The sequence below is a fragment of the Maylandia zebra genome, linkage group LG9 (genome assembly GCF_041146795.1).
Source record: "Maylandia zebra isolate NMK-2024a linkage group LG9, Mzebra_GT3a, whole genome shotgun sequence".
NCBI classification, from domain to species: Eukaryota; Metazoa; Chordata; class Actinopteri; order Cichliformes; family Cichlidae; genus Maylandia; species Maylandia zebra.
The window spans coordinates 15,771,864-15,792,560 of record NC_135175.1 but is presented as its reverse complement, the minus strand read 5'-3'; the positions used below and the strand labels follow the sequence as shown (position 1 = coordinate 15,792,560).

Here is a 20,697-nt window from a genome sequence, read left to right as displayed (position 1 = left end):
ATTTTACATTGTATCTTCATTGGCAGCAGCCTGTCACAAAAACACATTGTTTGTTTCAGTTTCTTTAGTTGAATCTATGAAAACTACCAAAGATAACACAGTTTGACAGACATAAAACTACTTTATCAGCAATAACCGAATTTCCCAGAGGAACCCACCCGAGGGATTAATAAAGTTTTATCTTATCTTATCTTATAAGATGATTAAAAAAAAAGGTGAAAGAGCTGTTAGCTGAAAACGTCTTTCTCAGCATGGTGTGCACTGTGTCCTTAAATAGTTTGGGGCAACTGGATAAAAGAAAAACGGTCAGGCCTTAAAACTCTCTACAGCAGATAAACAGTATCTGACAGTCATGTCCTTAAGAAACAGGGAAAAATCCAGACATAGGGTCTGAGCATCTGGACCATGAGCTGATACGTCTACTGTTCACTGAAACCTCATCAGCCTCCTGGAGGAGGCCAGGACAGAGGGACAGCAGTGAGTTTCTGCAGCCATCTGTAAAACATGGTGGAGGCCGTGTCATGTTGGGGTAAGTAATGTATTACACGTCACTCATTACTTTTCTTAAAAGTAATGCAGTATGTTACTTAAATAAAGGAAGAAAAATGTTTCTTTCTAACTGCACTGCACAGAGATAACTGAAGAACCCTTTGTAAGGAAAGTAACAGCATAACTGTAACTGTAATCAAATTACTAAATTTAGTACAGTAGCAAGTTACATTACTTTGTTATTGAACTATGTAATGTTATTAAAGTAGTGCACTACTATGTTACACCCAATATTGGACATGCGCCCATCGATATATTAAAAAAAAATGAAGGATGATTCAAGAATTTTGCACAATACTGCGGGTTGCCTTGTGATGCCATAATAGCTCTGGTCTGCTGGGGCTAAGACACAAGACCTCTGGGTGTGTACTACTGTGCTTGGCAGTAAAACGCTGGCATTCCTTTAGATCCTGTGGGTTGCAGGGTGGGGTCTCTACAAATCAGGCTTGTTTCATCCCATCCCATGAACGCTTGATTGGTCTAGAATCTGGGGAGCTCAGAGGCCAGGCCAGGCCAGGCCAGTGCCAGGTTCACTGAGCTGATTTTTAGCAATTTTTGCAGTCTGGTAGATGCACTCTCCTCCACCCATGGCAGCAACATTTATTTGGGTGTAAACGTGTGAAAGTCATAAAAACAAAATACCTGAACCCAGTGAATTTCATGCGACACCTTGCATTGTAACCTGCATCCACAGGTTGATCTAAAAAACATCTGCAATAAATCTATGATCAAATTAATGTATATGTAGGAATGAGTTTCATTGTTTCCTGAAATAAAAAATTATGTAATCTATTTGGAGATTATTATTATTATTATTATTATTATTGTTGTTGTTGTTGTTGTTGTTGTTGTTGTTATCATCATAGTTCCTTACAAAGTAATTTTATAGCAATTTTATATAATAGCCCTTACTAAATAAAACATAAAGGTATCTGTATTTTAATTTATTTTATTTTTTCACAGACTGGTTTCATCGGTTAAGTTGGGCGAAGCTCTGATGCAATACAATGAAAGGATTCGTATGCCAAGTTTTCTTTGGTTAAATCTTCAGTCAGTCAAGCGTGAGTGGGCGGGAATTGCGACTTTAAGCCAATCACATCATTCGCACACTACCCTGCCCGTCCGACAGTCACAAACATGGCGTTGCGGGAGCTATCTTCGCTGGAGAAATACCTTGGACAAAAAAAGGCGAATAAGTACAGTACGCAGGGGGATAAAAAGGTGATATAACGGTTCATTATTGTGTCATTTACTGTAGGTGATACAATTGCCATTTTAATTGAAAGGCGCCCTCCGAGCTGTTGTAACCGGGACACCTAGCTATAGCAGGGGAGTGCTAACACGCATGTGTGTTGGAAATAAAGCTGTGCTTATAGTGTGTCTATATCGGGCTGTTCGTCTGTTGTCAGCTAAGTTTCTCCATTACCCCAGCATTTCCACGCAGAGAGATGTTTGCCAGCGGTCTTGTTGGGAAAAGTCAGGATAGTGGATAGCATAAAGCTATAATAGACGTAGCCCCATGCTTTGTCTATAGCCGTCCATTGAAACTAAGCGAGGGGAGGAGTTAGCTGTCAGTACCATGGGATGGACAGAGCAAGTGAACTCTAGTAGTGTATATAGAACTATGTTTAGAATAATATAAATTTAATTTGTAGTACTAATAATAGTAAATTCTTGTTATTTATTTTATGCAATTTATTTTCATTCAGGGGAAAATAAACATATTTGCGAAACGGAAAATTGCGAAAAATTATAGCTATTGATAATAATGTCTTATAAAGTATGAACAAATTAGAGTTTCAACATGAAGCCCTTATCATCGAATCATCATCACTCATTCATACACATTTTGCGTCCTCCTAAAAACCTTAAACCGTTTTTGTTGTATTTTTAAACAGTCTTTTTTTTTTTTAACATTAATTACTTTATCCTTTTATTCATATTTATGACCGGACGTATGTTTGTTTTTAAATGCAGCTACTGGATATTTGAATTTATCTATCTATATGTCAGTAAATAAAACAACAGTAAACAATGTTTTTGTAGAAGTGGGGGTAGCAATCTGCTCCAGATTTTTTTAACGGATGCTGTAGTGAAAGGTTAATAAGGAAAAGTTGTGAAAGTATTTTTTCCCACCCATATTAAATTCTTTCTTCTGGATATCAACCTAACCGTCCATCGTAATTTCACTAATCAGTATTTTCCAAATTACACATTGATAATCGGCGTGCATATGAGATCCAGACAGTCTAATAAAATAAATGCATTTATTAGGGATGTTTTGCAATCACTGGAAATGAAGCGTGTTATTTAGAAAGACAGTGCTGGCTTCTGATGCATTCAAATGATTGTTTGTAACTACCCCTCACTGTCACTCCTCGCCCTCCAGGTACCTGTGCTACAGAATAATAATGGTCCTCCGCTGGTGGGGTTGGTGACCATCGCCTGTCACCTGGCGAAAGAGGCCAAGCGCCCAGAGCTGCTGGGTGACACCGCAGAGAGCAGAGCGGTGGTGCAGCAGTGGCTCGAGTACAGAGTGACCAAACTCGACAGTTGCACAAAGGAAGACATCAAGACCGTCCTAAAGGTAAAAGAGCTGATTTTCAAGGAAATCCTTTCCTTTTCATTGAAACAGCATTTCTAGAGTTAAATGCATACGTACTTAAAATGATCCCAGATTTTAATCCTGATGTTTCCAAGCATGCTTAGAAGTCTTATTTTTTTCTTTGTGCTAAAATCAGTGTTAAAATTGTTCTCTTTCTTTGAGAGTTTCTTTGACAGTTTCTTCCACATTGACCTCCTGTGACCACCAGTTGGGTCAATGTGTGTGTCTCTTTGCCTTATTAAGGCGCGAGCGACAGGAATACGGGCTGATGTATGGCCCTTCAGTGACATGGCCCCACGCGACAGAGCAAAATACTCTAATGTGCCTGACGCCAGTCAGCGTGAAACGGATCGTCAGCCGCTGGTCGGCTGGATGCCGCGCGCCTCTTGGCACCGTCCTGTCAGCGTGAAGTGTCTGTGCATTTGTGTGTGTGTGTGTGTGTGTGTGTGTATGTGCGCACTTCTCAGCGTGACACGCTGTTGTGGCATGGCTGAGAAGTCATGCTGTGCGGCAGCATGTTATCTGGACAGGCCTCTTAAATATTTTAATGGTGCCACTTACAGACGGAAGTCGCCCTGAGCAGCTCAGCACTGGTGCCCGGTGGCCCCCTGTCCTGTCCTGCTGCTTGAGCCGCGTCCTTAACGCTCTCCTTTTAAGCACACCAGTCATCTCCCATTAAATTATGCTCAGATAAAAGTGTCATCTGGAGGAGTTTTTAAACTTTCTCACCCCAGGATGCAAATAAGACATTTTTGCTTCGCAAGCTGAGACTTGTTTCCGAAGTAAACATCTTGTCACTCATGTAATATGTTGATAAACAAGCCAGTTTGGGTTGGCCCTGAACCCAGAGACAAGCTGAGTGTTGGTGAAAGTCTGTCACTCCACTTTAAACAAATCAGGCCAGTATTGAAGACTTCCTGCTGCCACTCAATTTGACTATTATCTTTTGTTTCAGCATGCAAATGCTGTAGTATACAAATGATTGCATCTGCTAAGTACTTTGTCTTCAGTGAGTGGAGAGCACGATCATTCAGTTTTTGACAAAACTGTAAACTCTCAGTGTAAACAGAAATAATTTTCACTTATTCTGTTTTTTTGACTCCTGTTTAATGTTTTCAGGTGTTACAATTGAAAGTAAAAAGCCTCTCACACAGTGTCAGCCAGGACAGGCTTCAACCTCCCTCTATATCCAAGGCTGAATAGGCAGATAAGAAAATGGATGGATGGAGTACTGAGCAGAGTACTGACGGCTATGGTTGCCTGAAGGCCAAATGAAAGTGGTATAAACTCGAGAGATCACTGTGTCTGAGTCCAAGAATGGCAGCAACAATAAAAATAGCATCTGGAGCATCAAGTTTGTACAGAAATAATAAAGAAAAGGTGTGATTCATTAGTGCACCTGTATCTCCTTTTCTTAGTTATTCATCAGCTCGAGTTGACTGTTCTGTAGGATTTTTATCTGAATGCAACAACAGCACTGATGCACAGTTAGCAGGTAGCAAAGAACCCAGGTTTGAGCTCCATGTGCTGGGTGCAGGGCAGCAGGAGAGCTGCCTCTCCTCTGATGCTCGACTAGGCTTCAGCCTGATGGCTGTAGGCTACAGAAAAGCAAGGATCTGACTGTGGAAGGGGAGGAAGTCTGCAGTCTTCATGCCTTGTTTGGCATCACCCACACTTCCCGCACAATAACTCCATTTGCCCCCAAGATGCTCTGTGTGTGTTTGGAGTTTTCCCTCGCCTTCGCACAATGTACAAGTGCTAAAGATGGTCCCTTCCCCAGGGACCAGCACTTCCATGCACGACTTTGCTTGCACAGACACAGACTGAGGAGTGCACGACGTGCCGCCCAAGTTTAAGACGGCTTCATTAGATTTGCAAGCGAGAGTTGTAGTCATTTGGTTGAGAAGTAAACAAATAGCCCGTTTTGTACAGCATCTGTGCTAAGTCGCCAGTCATGGGGAGAGATGACATTCCCCCTCAGGTTACATATTATTCCTATCCACATAGCAGCACACAGACACGCACGCAAGCCATGAACCAGACTCGTGTACCTCACGCACCCACAGATATATAGGTTAATGAACCTGCTGATGTGCCCCCTTTAAGTCTATACCGTCCATCAAGACAGTAACATTTCGTAGTCCCAGCATCTCTTTTTTTAGGGATGCTTCATTAGTGATTCATATAATGTGTCCATCTGTCACATTAAGACATTTGTGTTTGCATTGAAATACTTACCATAATGCATAAATTATCATAAGAAATGACCTGATTTGCATAGCGTGTCTTATGCTCTTGAAATTTCCTCTTTCAGGACCTCAATCTCTACCTGCAAGACAAGGTCTATCTGGCCGGAAACCAGTTCACCTTAGCTGATGTTTTTATGTACTATGGAATCCATCCAGTCATAGTAAGTTACCTGTTTGAAGCTCCCTTATGTGCCGACTTCACTCGTAAGCCTCAATGTTTCTACACATTTATCAACTTAATGTATTCTGGGGTGTTCACATTAACTTTGAATCTTTATAATGTGCTTCTAGGAAACACTTTGTAACAACCAAACATTTTAGAAACTTGTCTTTAGGTTTTTCAAAGTTATTTGTCTAATTACATTCTTACAATCATTTACCAAGGATTCATCTATCCACCCCATCTTTCACGCTTTTCTCTCCTTATCAACAATCACTTCGGTCAAACCTCAACTTTAATAAGGAATTTGTCATCTTGCATAACGTACAATTAGACCAGTCACATGGCCACAGGGCACCGAGGACAAGCTGGCAATAAACACACAGATTATAAACAGATTCTCACTTCTCCTCAGTCAGATAAAGCGATGTGGCATAAAGTGATGTCTTTACCCTCAGACCAGGGACAAGTAAGTTTGCTACGCCTTACAGGATAAAAAAACAAGCGAGTTCAGAAATGGGAAAGGCAGAATGAGACGGAGGCGGGGGGAGATCACATGTTCAGAGATGTCAGTTTTTGTGGCAAAGATGGAAGGCCCCCACCTCCTCCCACTCCACGCCACCAGGCAGAGGGGCGTCACTTTGGTTTGCAGTCAGTGTGGTTTTTAACCTCGGGGACAGAAGGTCAGCTAGTGCGACCCTTAACCACAGCCTGCGCTGATGTTCAATTCATGGGAAACTACTTTACACAAACATTAAACCTGACTGATGCTGGAATGGTTGTAGGCCGGATCGTTGTCCGTTTTGAGGAATTTCCATATTCCGCTTAATTATGTGATTTAAAAAAAAACACGCTTAATAATGTTTTCCAAGGCCATTTTAGTGCTTCAAATATTCCCAGTTGTCCACCTGCATTATGCTGCAACTAAAAGAAAACCAGTGTAAAATTGGTTACCATGTGATTATCATCATGTGAAATCTGCTGATCTTTGTAACTGGTTTGTTTCAGGCTTTGATATCTGCTCAGTTGTGACAGCAGAGACAAATACATGTTTTATATCCCATATGAGTGCCATATTAATCAGAGCACATCATCAAAAGTGCATAAAAAAGGCAGCCGTCATGAAGCTGTTCTTCAAGTGTAATTATTTTTAGATAAGAACATTCAAACCAACCTAAACCAGTGCATCAACACTTCTCGCATGTGATCTCATGAATGTAAGCATTGCTTACATGTAGCCTCTCTTTAGCGTTTTGTTTTCCTCATAAGAGTTTCACTAAAACTGGATTCCTTTTTTCCTTCTTCATTTAATGGGATTTCTAAATAGTGTAGAAGAAAGTATCCAGGTTTTCACCAAAATGAGAGTAAATTCTACTGATTGTATTCATCCTTATTTAACCAGGAAGTCAAACTCGTGTTTAAGAATCTATTTTGCGAGTGTATTTGAGACCCAGATAGGCAGCATTAACATGTTTTTGATAACAGGATAAAACTGAGGGAAGAGGGAAACGCACTGCTTTATACTTGTAATGGTTCATATTTGATTGTTTTTGGAGGAAACTCATGAATGTTAAACCATCTTTGACTGTGTTAAATAGATTTTCTGTCAGTTTAACTCGCCTTCACGATGCGGTTAAACGCGTCACCTCCAATGATCTTCTCTTTCCCAGGTTGACTTGGCCATCCAGGACAGGGAGCAGTATGTGAATGTTACCCGCTGGTTCGACCACATCCAGCGCTACCCTGGTGTCCGGCACCACCTCCCTCCAGTAGCTGTGCTCAGGAACAGAATTTACACCAGCAGACACCACTGAGACCTGACCACCACCCTCCGCCTATCCAGTCTCACTCATCACTATCCTGCCGCAGATCTGGACAACTCGTGTGCTTACCAAGACTGCGTCACATCACGATCATAACTTCCATACTGTAACACTGATATTCTGCGTTTCAGATTCTTATTCTCGCCTAGATGTTTTTGTTTTAGTCGCAAACCTGTACTCTTATCTTTGGTTATGTAGGATAGGCGAAGAACACAAAGTTTTTCTATGTTAGGTACTATAAAGGGAATAACTGCTACTACAAATGTAATTCAGTTCAATCATTCTTTCACACAAGGTCACTGTTTTTAATAAATATATTGCCTGATAGAGTAGGCTTTTTGTTTTAATGAAGCGTTAGGAAGGAAGGAAGTGAAGGAAAGAAGGGTGTCTGTCTCTGTAACCCTTTGGTGACTCAGTAATGCTAACACTATGAGAAGTCTGGCACCTCAATGCTTACTCAGTGATGGTGGGAGCGACGATTTGAGGCCGTTTGTTTTGTTTTTGACTTTGGAAAGTCTTGTGTGGCTTTGTGGGTTGCAGTAAAATGCTGCTAGCTTGGCTGAAAGGTGTTTCTATTTATGAATGATTATTTGTTTAATCTGAGCCTTGAACTCAAACATGTGATAAGTATTACAGTTTCAAAGAAGGTTTAAGATGTTACTTAACTGGAAGCACGTTATGTCCTTGGGGAAACGCTGCTTCCTCCGTGCAGCCTCACAGTCGGTCCCATTTCTAGGATGTTCCAGGTTCCATATCGTGACCCCACAGACTTGTGGGTATTGCCATCGTCTCCTTGTATCTGATGCTATTATGTTAGGATTTCGTTTTTCCGTGTGCATTTAGTGGACGGTTTAGTTTCTGTGTGTGTGCTTGTGTGCGTGTTTTTGTTCTTTTCCTGATTACATCCCCGCTCCGTGTTCCACTTCCTCACCACCAGCTGTGTGGGCAGCAGTGAGCAGTTGAGCGTCAGCCCCAGAGTCAGAGATCAGAGTGAGGCTCCAATCAGTCCCACTACCACCACTGTTGATGCTGCAGGCCAGAGAGAGGGCAGCGGGCTCACCAGCTGCCACACAGATCCAGCCAGCCAAGGCCAGAATCCAGGCCCCTGGGCGACAGTCAGCCACTGTGTGTCATTTCAACCCTCACGCTCCCATGGGGCTACTGAAGAGAGAAGGACGAAGGGAGGCAGAGAGTGAGCGAGGGAGGAAAGGAGAGAGTGCCACGCAGAGAAGAAGAGCACCCAGAGGCAGAGGGATCTTTTTGTGACATGTGAACAATAATCAGTGCCTCCGAAAGCCTCACTGCTGCTGACTGGCTGTTTGCTATTAGCACCATTTACAGGCCAAATCATGGCAGTGTTGGTCTAACCTGTGTTTTAGCATCATGAAGCTACGATAAAAGCAGAATGAGGTAGAGTTAGAGCAGTAACGCCATAAAATCATCCTTTACTTAAACCTTACAGCTCTTACATGGTGGGACTGACAACTTTATGTAATACTCTTCATAGCTTTATCGTTCTGTTTTTAGATGTTGACATTTCAGCCATGTTTTTTTGTTGTTTTAAATCCCCTTCCCGCCAGCATGTCTTGCATATTGTTCATTGCTTAAACCTCAGCGGTTTGTTATCCGGTGTAATCATGATGCTCATCCTGTGCCAATAAATCAAAGGGATCCGCAGCTCATGACCCCTGATTTCTTACAGAGTGTGCATATTCTTCATGAATTTGTTTTGCACAGCCAGAATACAGAGCTATTGTTCAGCAGGGTTCTGTAAGACTGCACGCTGTGTGTTTGTGGCAAGTGTTATAAAAGTAGATGTGAAGGATATAAACAGCTTGCAGTCATCTGAGTGAGCCTTGTGACTAGCTGGAGCATTTTTATGGTGTTCTCTACCATTAAAGAAGCCCTTGTCCTCCCGGTTATGTTAACATTAGATCGGAATGCAGTTTTGAACGCGTAGCATCTGACAGGCCTGCTAACTTCTGAGGTGTTAAAAAAAAAGTTATGCCCTCTTAACTTGCAGCTGGGCAAATCTAAAATTATGTGTGTGATGTTTCCATAGTTACAAACGTGGCAACAGTAAAATACTTTTATTATAAAAATAAAAACCTTTCAGTCACAGAGTTCGCATTTGAAATTGTTGTTTATTTAAATGCAGAATTCAGGGAGTGATGAGTGAACGCCCCTGTGGAGCTTACAGGTGCGAGAAGCAGGTTAGTTTGAAACAGAAACTGACAGCTGGCAAAAAACCCACTGCAGTTAATAAGGTGCATAAACAGCTTTGTTTACATAGTAATATATGAATCAAATTGACCCAAAAAAAAGGCAGAAAATAAACCAATAAAAGTGACAAGCAAATGTTTCTGCACACGAAAGAGATGATCAAACATCACAGCTGAAAATTAAAATAACGTAATGAAATAAAAAGTGTTTTCATCTTGTGTGTTAATGCTGTGAGGTTGATATCCAGGTGATTCACATACAACCCAGTTTGATCTTAAGTGGGTCAGAGCAGTGAGACTTTCCTACCTATCGTTCTCAAGTAGTTGAACTGTACGTTTAATCCCTGAGATTTCTCGACACCAACAATAGTACGTCTCAGTTTTTCTACATGATACAGAGCATTGTCAAAAATTAAAAAAAACTAAATTTACAGAAAAAAGTCTATCCTATTGTCAAGACTGTCCTGTAATTATAGAGCCAAAAGTTTTTTATAATTCACAAACAATGTATAATTCATCTTATTTTAGTTATTTATGTTACTGTGGACAGAGTATAAAAAATAACGATTTCTCTTTTAGATTGTGAAAAACATGAAACATTTATGTCATTAATCTGTTTATCTCCTACTTTGGTTTAGTATGAATGGCCATGGGGGGAAGTCGTTATCAGCAGGACAAGTTTTAAAATTTTATAAAGTTACAGTTAAAATTCCTAAATTTATGTCCTCCATATTTTCCAAAAATGTCCAGTTGGCCAGATTGAAATCTGGCAGTGCCAATTCTGGCCCCCTGGCCTTATGTTTGACACCCCTGAGATCTGTGACAATAAGGTGACTATCTATCGTTTAAAATCGGCATGGGATGGTTTTTAGTTTCCTGGGGGGGGGTTTCTTAATCTATCCCAAGATATTTTTTGAAGCACGATGCTGACGAGTCAGTCATTTTTAAACTGTCTCTCTCGTCCTCGCTCTTTGCTCAAGCGGTCAGCCAAATCTCAAAACGCCGTTGTGGTGAGGCCTCACAGTTAGGCTCCTCACTGATCAAACCTGAGTGCAGGCAGAGTGAGGGGGCCACAGCAGGTACACAGGACAGAGGCACCAATTAGGGACGACCTTCATGATGACTTCTGAATGCGAGGGAAGCAACTCTCTGCAGGGGTAACCCTCCACTGTGGCCCCAGATTGACAAGCTCAACAGCTTTCTACTATACCAACTGTCCCCCGCCTCTCCTGCAGCTTAATAATAGTGAAATACAATTTTCTTCCTTGTGAGGGACCAGTCAAAGGTCAATAATGTAAGGTCCTCATCAGAATATAGAGATGATTTATGAGCTGTGATAGGGAATGGCCCTGTTACCACCTTCTTTCTTTCTAAAGTCAGGCATAAAAAGAGCTTTAAAAAAGTAAAAAGAAAAATTTAAAAAATATAATATTTTGATTGGGTTGCTAGGAAACACGATTAGTTTGTTTGTTTTTATCTAAGATCATTATTTCTGCAGTGGTCCTGACTCCACAAAAGTCACAGTGTGCAAGGAAATGAAACACAAACTCTTTTTGGCCTTGCTGTGGCTCTGTTGCGTTCCCTGCATCTGACATCATAAGCTCATGGCATGGATGCAACTAACATTTCACTAAAAGCTTGCAAGATGGTTTTGTGCAGGTATCTCAGAAGGTCTAAGACTCTCCACTGTTTGACATCAACATCTGTTGCCCCCCAATATTTTCAGTATTCTTCTATTGAAAACTTTGAAATAAGCTTGACTGCATTTGAGTTACCAAGCTGATGACCGTCCATCCTCTCCAGCCTCCAGAAGCTGCAGAATTACATCATTCACTGTATTGACTTTGTGATGCGGGGAGAGAGTCAAGCGTTTAGGTTTTACCTGTATCACCTCCTGCCTCATCTCCCCAACACCTTTGTCAGCTCAACTTTACGAACCGTATTAGATGGACAGCCCCCCCCCCCCCCCCCCCCCCCCCCCACACACACACACACACACACACACACCACAGTCCACCTACGCAACAGCAAACAGCCACCCTTCATTAATTCTTATTAACAAAATCAGAGTGAGGGAACGGGATCGGCCACGACATCTGCTAAGAACAGGGCCCCGCCATCTCTCGCTGACTGATTCACTGGAACAATCAACACTGCGTGGTGGTGAGGGGAGCGTTAGCGCGTCGTAAGCTCTTTTGACAGGATTTATCGACCACGCTTCATCGTGCTCTTACACGCTGTGACAGTTGTACCATGCGCCTATAAAGATGGCATCTGATTGTCTACTGCAATTACATGAGTGCAGGAGCAAGGATGCAAGTATGAAGGACACAAAGGCACGGGAAGGGGGGCATGTGTTTTTCACAGCATGCTCTTCAATGAACTTAGACATGAAGGAGAGAAATGTGTCTTTGCCTTTGAAGGTGTGGGGATGTGTGTGCTCACGCCGGGGATTCACATACATGCCGCTGTCGAGAAAACCCACCAGTCACTACTTACCATCTGCAGTACAGAGAGACACATGTAAATATGCTTATACTTAACATCAGTTATGTAATAATAAAAACAACAAAATGTCACTTTTTAAAAAGCTAATTAACATTAACATCTTGGATGATTTGTATGACACAGCAAGCCATAATATTTGCTAAATAAGCACCAACAACATATAATGACTTAAAGTAGTGGATGAGGCCTAGCTGACACTAATGGACACCTTCTGCCTGTGTTGGGACACCTGTCAGTCAGTGTGGCCACACCCCTAACTCCAGCATCCACGTGGACGGGTTATTAAAAAATATATGCTGAGAGTTATGAAGGGAGAAACTATCCATAGGGCCCAAAATCATATTTGTAGCAGGCTGCAAATATGATTTTGAATGCTGTAAAGTTGAGCCGGTCTGAAGCAGCACCTTCAAGAACTGCAGTTTTTGCCATGTCTGCATTGTGTTTTTTCTCTCTGGAGGTTGCTTTATATGTTGCTGGAGTGTTTGTGACTTCGTTTCCATTTCAGCTGGATACTGAATATACTGAATGTAAACTTTTGGTGTCCTATTTACTTTGCATTCAAAGAATGGAGTTAAATGAATGTATACTGCAAATTAACTGGCAGCTTGTTGCCAGGTTTGCTGTTCAGCTCAATGCATAAAGTCTTACCTTAACTGATGGAAATGATTGCCGTAGATTAGAAATACTTTGATCAGGTGACTTCTATTCTTCCGCTGGTCCTATGGACACATGCCTATGTTGATCTCATGTTATTACCATCTGAGGAATTGGTGATATTTTACCACCAGGTGTGTCTATCACAAAATAATATTCATCCCAGGTTAAACTCTTTGTGTTCTCTCTCTTTTTTCTATTTCTGGTAAGTCAGAGCCTAACCTTGGATTACATAAGGATCCCAGGTGTGCAGTTAGACCAGAGTTTTACGAGATGCAACCACTCAGCTCATCAATCAGAGAAATGGGTGGTTGATTCGGCACGTAGGTGCTAAACTACATGTGCGTGACCCGGGGCAAGGAGATTGCACAAGACTGCACCTTGAGTCTTTCTCTCACACACAGATGACTCTTCTTGAATTAACCGCCTCGATCGTTCCTCACCCTTTCCGCTGATCTGCCTCAGCTGCAGAGTCTTTGTATTTTTTCCATCCTAGGTACATGCATGCATGCGTGCGTGTGTGTGTGGTCATGCACCCGGTCCTGGGGTTATAGTTCTTGCTTGGGGGTTAAAAAAAAGCAAAGGGGAGAGTCGACCCATTTGGCTAATGTTGTGAAACATATAAAAAATTATAAAAAAGATTTACCCTCTCACTTATAGGGTCACATGGTTACGGTCGATGCAAGGACTTCTCTTTTGCCATTGTGTGGCCTTGTCGCACTACTCTTCCCTTTATTCAAATGTTCCACAAATTAGCCATACATTTATCCCCTCCTCCTGATCCAGCCAACCCACAGGTCATGCCACTTAACTTCAGCCAGCCCCCCTGCTGTAATAAGTTCTGATAGGAAGCCTCCAGGGAAGTTGACTTCTCACTGAGAAGTGATACTAAAAGTAATTGCTGCTGAAACCCTGTGACAGCGGAGTGTGCTTCGAAAAAAGAGGGGGGAAATTGACAGTGCAGCACAGAGAGGGTGGCAAATGAAATGAGCACAGGGGATGGCAGAGAGGGGAGAGTCGGGACAGAGACCACTGCCCTCAGCCAATTCCTGTAATTTGACCTCCATGGGGGGGGAAACAGCAACAGTTTCCTCATTTGCATATTTCTTCAACTCATCTGCATACATCACCGTCTTTTTTTATTACAGCCGCTTGGTTTTAATTTGAAATGACTAATTTATTTAAAACCTAGAATTAATGCAGAGTACATTCTCTTTGTAATGCATCTCATTTCCCTAATAATTAACACAAAAAACAATTCATTGAGCATAAACAAGGTTCCATATCATTATCTTTGAATATGGGCGGCTACCTTAATGACCCCCTCAGTTTATTGTTCTTGTGTGAAAACCAGCTAGTTATTTTTAACGAGGACGCGGCTGTGGTGCCTGGTGGTTACGGCTGACACGGAGGAACACTGCGAGAAGCAAACTACTACATACTTTCACAATTATAAGAAAAGATTTTAGTCCAAGCACCGACGGTTCCATCTGCAGACAATTTAAAACTGCACCAAAGTTCCCGTAATTTCAATGTAAACTCTCCATCGAGAATCACCGGTTTCCCCGTGGGCAGGGATTAATTCGAGAAGAAAAAGATTTTCTCTTAAACACGCTGTGAGCTCCTCTGTTTCCATTTTAGAGATTAATCTAATCACCATTATTTGCCAAACTTCTTCCCCAGCTTTGCGCCTCCGCTTCTTCTCTGCTCTTTGCATCGTTTTCATAAACAAGATTCACCCGTGTTATTTAACTATAATTCTATATTAATGCGGAAAGCAAAGAAAAGTAGGTTTCCCTTTTTTATTTTCATTGGAAAAAAACAAACAAAATGAGAACAGAACAAATGGGGACATCATGAACTTGCCTTGATAGAAAAATAAAAATCCAGATGGGCAGATGATTAAGTATACTGAAAATGTTAAATGCCAGCAGCCTTAAGCAATATCTGTTTGGCACACACGAGATAAAACCTCTGTGGCTGATAATTGAGTCAAAGTAGAAGTAGGAAACACTACACTTCCTTAAAATGAGCACTTGAGTTAATCCTTATATAATTTATAATGTGCCCACAGCTCCCCACCCCCACCCCTGCAGGTCCCACACCTGAAGTGGATAAGTAGCTATGAAGATATGAGTGTTCATTTACCCAAGACTTTTATGGCCTTGAAAAAAATACTGTCCATTCTTCATGAGGACTGTATTGTAGTATGATTTTGTGCAGAAGTTTTAAAGGTTTTGTGTGGGTGAAGTTCTTGTGTTTTAGTTGCTGCATTGCTTTTGTAAAAGCATGTAAAAGCTGGGAAAAAAAGATAGCAAGGTAGCACAATCCCTCACTTGCAATACAGTGTAATGCGTGTTTTTTCTGTGTGCGTGCTTAACCTCGCTGACACAGAGAAAGTAATTTCTTAGACTACATTCACCTTACTCTGCAAAATTACCTGAAACCTACTGTCTCATAATTACAACCTATCAGTCTAAACCTGACACTACAGTTTCACATGCCAACACAAATCGTACACCCTACCTTTTAGTTTTTAGGTATGAACAAAAATACCGACAACACAAAGCAAAGTTGAAAAGTAGCATAAAGAGACTCCAACGTGTTCACCACCACAGTAGAAACGGATAGAAATGGAGGCTGCAGCGTGACTGCTCATCTCTTTTTTGTTCCCTGTTGAAGTTCGGGGTCTGGCTGCTGGGCTGGGGTCAGCATTCACTCAGTTTTAACATCATTCTGGGTTCTTGGCTAGTCTTGTGTTAGCGTGCAGAAGAGCTAAAGTTCTTTTAGCAAGCATTAGCTAGCAACTTAGCACTGTACCCTCTTCTCACTCGCAGCTCCAAAATACACACAAGGTGGCATCTGTCGCAATGCTACGAGGAACTATTAGGGCTAAATTAAGAAAAAAATACAGAATTAAGTGAAAAGTTGTCGTATATCCCCCATCATGATGTGTTGTGTAGATGAGTTAGTCAAATCGTACCTCAGAATGATTACCTTTTTTAGGGCACACAGTATAGTGATATACGTCATTATGAGCAGAATGACAGATCAGACAGCCAACAGTGCTTTAATTAATTTAGCATAATTACAGACCAGAGACACACAGCCCGGCTAACTCCTGCGTGTGCATTTGTGAGTTTGTGGCTTCACCGCTGACTGGTTTTCTACTGGACTAAGGGCATGAAGCTGCAATCTGGCAGAGCACGTCCCCAGCCAACACTGACTCACTCAGTCTGCTCAGATGACTGCCTTCTCCGTGCCTCGCTCTCATGAACAACAACACAGTTCAGAGATACGTGCACATGATACAAAACAGAGAAGCGAGGCGGTGTCATTACAGTCGTTTAGAGACAGAGATCAGAGAACGACTGAGACGTGCAAGGTGGGAAAGGACGATGAGGATAGAATACTTGCCCGTCAGTGAACCTGAATGATTTTGATTTTGATAAGTCTTAGACTTTGTGGAGACATAAGAAGATGTGCAATCAGTGAGAAGAAAGCTTTGTGAAGGGTCTCTATTTTCTTTTTGACTGTCTGAGTATTTGCTGCAGTTCTCTCATTCTCGAATCACTGTGTCTGGAGTGAAATAATTTGCTTTTATTACTGCATCTCACAAATAATGGCAGTTCTCAGCACTGGATTCAAACGCATGTCAAAAACCTTCAGTTTCTGGGTAGACTGAGACTTCTAGGCATTCAGGCGTGTGTGTTTAACAGTGACAGGCATGGATAAGCAGAAGACAAACATATTGCTGAAAGGTTAAAGGCAAACTAATTTAGCATTTTGTAGACTCTGCTGTTGAGGGATGCTTTTATTTTCTCCCGCTTCGTCCCATGAAATGAATTACAGCCCCGCTGTACAGTGCAATAGCCAGTGGGCCTCGTTATCAATGTGAGGGGGGCCAGAGGCCTCAATTCACACCCTCAAATCCAAGCACCAGTCTCATCTCAATACAAGGCAGTAAGCTCATAGCTCATTCACTAAGCTAATCAGCTGAATTGATACACATTTTTGATTAACTTCAAACGTCACAGAAACAATTCATGTCCTAAAAAACGCTTAATCTGCTGCGCAGTGTGACCCAGAGGGACAGTTCCTGATTTGTGTGTGTTTTTGCAGTTTAACTATAGTGTTAAAGCATTTGATCTCGGAAACCCCGAAAACCCTCCTTGTTCAGGCTAAATTTAACAGCACATGACACACAGCTGATCACTGGCCTCTTTGAAAAGAACCCACAAACAAGGGTTGCATGAAATCGACATTTGGACAGGAAAACACAAAGTCATCTCTGTATCTCCTGATCCTCTAACATTGTGCGTCTGAGGTTAAAACACACACACGCTATCTATCCATCTCTAAGATGCCGCAACATTTCACAACTTTGACACAGCCAAAACCACCAGTCTTTGAAGTGAAATACTGAAGATATTAACACACAGTTTCTCACACACACACGCACACACACACTCTGCCTTTGCCTCAGGGGTGTAGGTGGGAGGATGAGCCAGCAATGAAGGATGCTGTTGATGAGGCGGAGGGACTGGTGAGAGGATAGAAGATGTGGGGCAGTGATAGAGTGCTGATAGTCTCAACAAGAGACTCCAGTGTGTTGCTTCAGGATGCCACACACACACGCACAAACATGCAAACACACAATGCATCCATATATCTTATCTGTTTTATTTTTGGGGGTTTTTTGTAAACTTGCATATGCATGAACTGTGACTGCACACACACACACATCCAGGTCATACCCCGAGGGAGGGAAACTTAGCCATTTTTATGGCCCTTGCAGACTCCCCTTGTGACTTTCACAGTTGTCATGCTCCTTTTTACAGCCTTCATTCATCCACTAACCTAAGGACAGGAGCATGTGACGGTGCCTCACACACATAAACGCCGACACAATTAACGTACACAAATGCATAGGCGCAAGTGAAGAGCCGAGGCCCTTGCCAAGTGCTGATACGGTCTTAATGTGTTGTGTTATTTGTCCTAATGTAATTTCACACTCAGCTCTGCCATTGCAATACTAATGACACAGGCTGTTACCAAATAGGTACTTCACGCTACGGCTGATTTATTGATATTGATGATATGGGGTTACGTTATAACAAGTTGTTATTAACGTAATAAAGGTGAGAGACCATTCGGAAACAATTCAAATCAGACTGATCTGATTAAAAACTTCTTCTTTATGTCTGAAATGTTTCAGGGTAAATAAAGGCAGATTTCAAATGAGGCTTGCAAGCGTTTGAAACTAGTCATATTGGATCACGTCACGAGGCTTTGATTTTAAAAACGCCCCTTTACGGCTAATGTGACACCACAGTCTTCGGTCCTTCAGTGACAGAGGAGGAACACAAAAATGAAAACGTCCCCTCTCTCCACGGCGTCTCTATAGAACAGTCGAGTAGTTTATTCCTTTTTTTTTCATCACCGTAGCCAGAAGTGCAGATATGCACCCCGACAGTTGGTTTTTGTGCTTTTTATAAGTGACACAGTGTGATAGACCCTGCCCGCAAACCCTCCATTACAATCATATTGGTATCCTCTCAACTTTGTTCCTATGGGGCACTGTCACTGTCAAGACTGGCTGAAGTTTAGTCAAAGACATTAAGAGAGCACCTCCAGGGACAAACGTCGGCAGAGAGGAGAGCAGAGGAGAGGAATGCAATGCAGAACCACCTCAGAGCGGCAATCCATAACTTTCAGCATGCTCAACGATGACTGAGTATGCAGCATTTGTGAAGCTCCTTTTACATGCTGCTAATACGCAGTTAAAAAAAATAAAATATAACTAAGTCATATACGTGCAAATGTTTATTTAATGAAATAATCCCCACAGGGCAGCACAGACACTAACCACCATTCAAGTGACCTCTACAAGTTTCTGCACTGACAGGGAGAAGTTAAGACAGAAGATCATTTCTGCCCCTTTTTGGTTGTAGTTGCTTTTATACTGTTTGTCCACAACATTTTATGCCGCTGTCTTGTCCTGGTCTCCTTTGTGTAGTTATATCTGTGGATTTTATTCTGTTACCCTGTTGAAGATTCACTGAGAAGTGATGGGGATGGCACGTCATGAGCCTCAGATTTCTTTTTTTCCCCAACTTTATTCAATAGACACAGTCTAAGGAGCTTGGAAAGAAAAGCGTCTGGACTTCTTTGAGTTGCTTGAAGATGTTTCAGCTCTCATCCGAGAAGCTTCTTCAGTTCTAGGGTCAAATGGTGGAGAGTCCCAGATTTAAACCCAGTGGGAGAGTCCCCTCAAGGGGACAATGGACTCCCTAATGATCCTCTACCTAATCACACGAGCCAAGGTGTGAAGATGGGTGTAGGTCACAATCAGCGAAGGCTTCAGGTGAGCTCATTGTGAAACCTAACCCCACCCTATCATGTGATTTCCTGAGGTCAGATGACATCATTTTCATCATCCCCACTAAAACATCCACTTTACATTTCTTTGAGTGAGCAGAAATATTTGCTATGTTGGTTTTTCTTGGACTAAAACACGATCTCATGCCGAAATGTGTTTGTTTACCTTTTCAAACCTGAAGAAGTTTAGCCACCTCACACCCACCCTCAAATAAACATAAGAGAGTGACAGCGTCTCCCTCAAGCAGGGGTGCTGCCATCTCACGCCGTGGTGGCCATCAGCGCTAAACTCCTGTCAGGTTCTTTAACACACGCCCTCGTTGTGCTGTCTCGAGGCAGGACAGGCTCTCCATAGGGGTTAAAATGTTGTCTCACACTCACCAGGGAGTGACGCCGTTGTCGGCAGTCCACATTTCTTTACTGCTGCCGTTATGTCACCTCACATACAGAGAAGCCGCTGCAGCTATTAGTGGGTCAGTATGGCACGGACGCTTTGGGCCTCGAAGAATTTGGCCCTGGCTGAAACTTCACATGAGCTTTTTATTTATTTGTTAAGAATGGGTCCGTTCTCCTTCTGCTTAGTTTCCAGGCAGTGCCCTGAAGAGATCAAATAAAAGGTGATTCTGAGTTGCAAAAATTGATTAAAAAAAAAAGAACTCCATAATCTCATAAAAGCAAGTTAATTTTGGAGCAGTCGTAAAAAGAATAAGATTTACTTTCTGTGACTAGAGTTTGCCCAGAAATCAGGTAAAAGGGGAAATTCCTATGAAAGAAAAGCTCCATTCAAATCTAAGCTGCATATTTATCAATGTCTACTTTAATAGAGGAGCGTGTATTTTTTCACATACTGCATGTCAAGCAGTGTGTAGATAAAGCAGACGCATGGTGAATGACCTCTCTTTAATGCAAATCTACAGTCAGCAAATCGCGTGGCAGCAGCCCAATGCACTAAGACATAAAGTGAAGACAACCTGTTAAAGTTCAGACCGAGCATCAGAATGTGGAAGAAGGTGATTTAAGTGAGTGAACGTGGCATGGCTGCTGCAGCAGGTTAACACACACACAAAGCCCGAATCATCTCAAAATGTCTCAGAAACATTTCATGTCTTTCAGAATGAAAATTGCTGCACAACTGTAAGTTTTAATTGGGTTAAATCATCTTAAAATTTCTCATTCTTTGTATGAATTAATTACTTAGTTAACGATTTCCTCTGTGTGACATGACCACAGTATCTCTTAGCTGGAAAAGTTGTTGTTCTGCGTCTCTCAGCCGGAGAAGTCTCAGTACTGTCACGTCTATTCTTTGTGTTTCATGTGTTTTTAGTGTGTGTAGTTCCCCTGAATTTAAGTCGCTGCACTCCACAGTACCCCCGTGATCTAATTCGGGCTAATCTGACCCCTAAGTCTTTTTGATCAACCCCCTACCACCACCTTTTTTTCTTTTTACACATTCAACAGTTGCTGCAAATTTAGCTTTTTTAAAACAAGCTTTCTTCCATCGTTTCCCGTGAAGTTTCACTGTGGAAATGTTTGCTGCTTTGTTGAA

General features: G+C 41.9%; 1 protein-coding gene across 1 annotated transcript; it reads left to right on the top strand.

The window, feature by feature from the left end:
• Window positions 1–1,621: 1,621 nt before the first annotated feature.
• eef1e1 (eukaryotic translation elongation factor 1 epsilon 1) lies at window positions 1,622–9,063 on the top strand. Its single transcript, XM_004546475.3, has 4 exons — window positions 1,622–1,770; window positions 2,939–3,136; window positions 5,469–5,564; window positions 7,234–9,063. The coding sequence occupies exons 1-4, from the start codon at window positions 1,687–1,689 to the stop codon at window positions 7,375–7,377; spliced, it is 522 nt and encodes a 173-aa protein (XP_004546532.1). The 5' UTR covers window positions 1,622–1,686; the 3' UTR covers window positions 7,378–9,063.
• Window positions 9,064–20,697: the final 11,634 nt, after the last annotated feature.

Excerpts from the sequence above, each read along its gene's own strand:
- eef1e1 (XM_004546475.3), top strand. The coding sequence starts at position 1,687 with ATGGCGTTGCGGGAGCTATCTTCGCTGGAGAAATACCTTGGACAAAAA. Across the intron at positions 1,771-2,938 it reads GTACGCAGGGGGATAAAAAG|GTACCTGTGCTACAGAATAA; the intron begins GTGATATAACGG and ends CTCGCCCTCCAG. Across the intron at positions 5,565-7,233 it reads ATGGAATCCATCCAGTCATA|GTTGACTTGGCCATCCAGGA; the intron begins GTAAGTTACCTG and ends TCTCTTTCCCAG.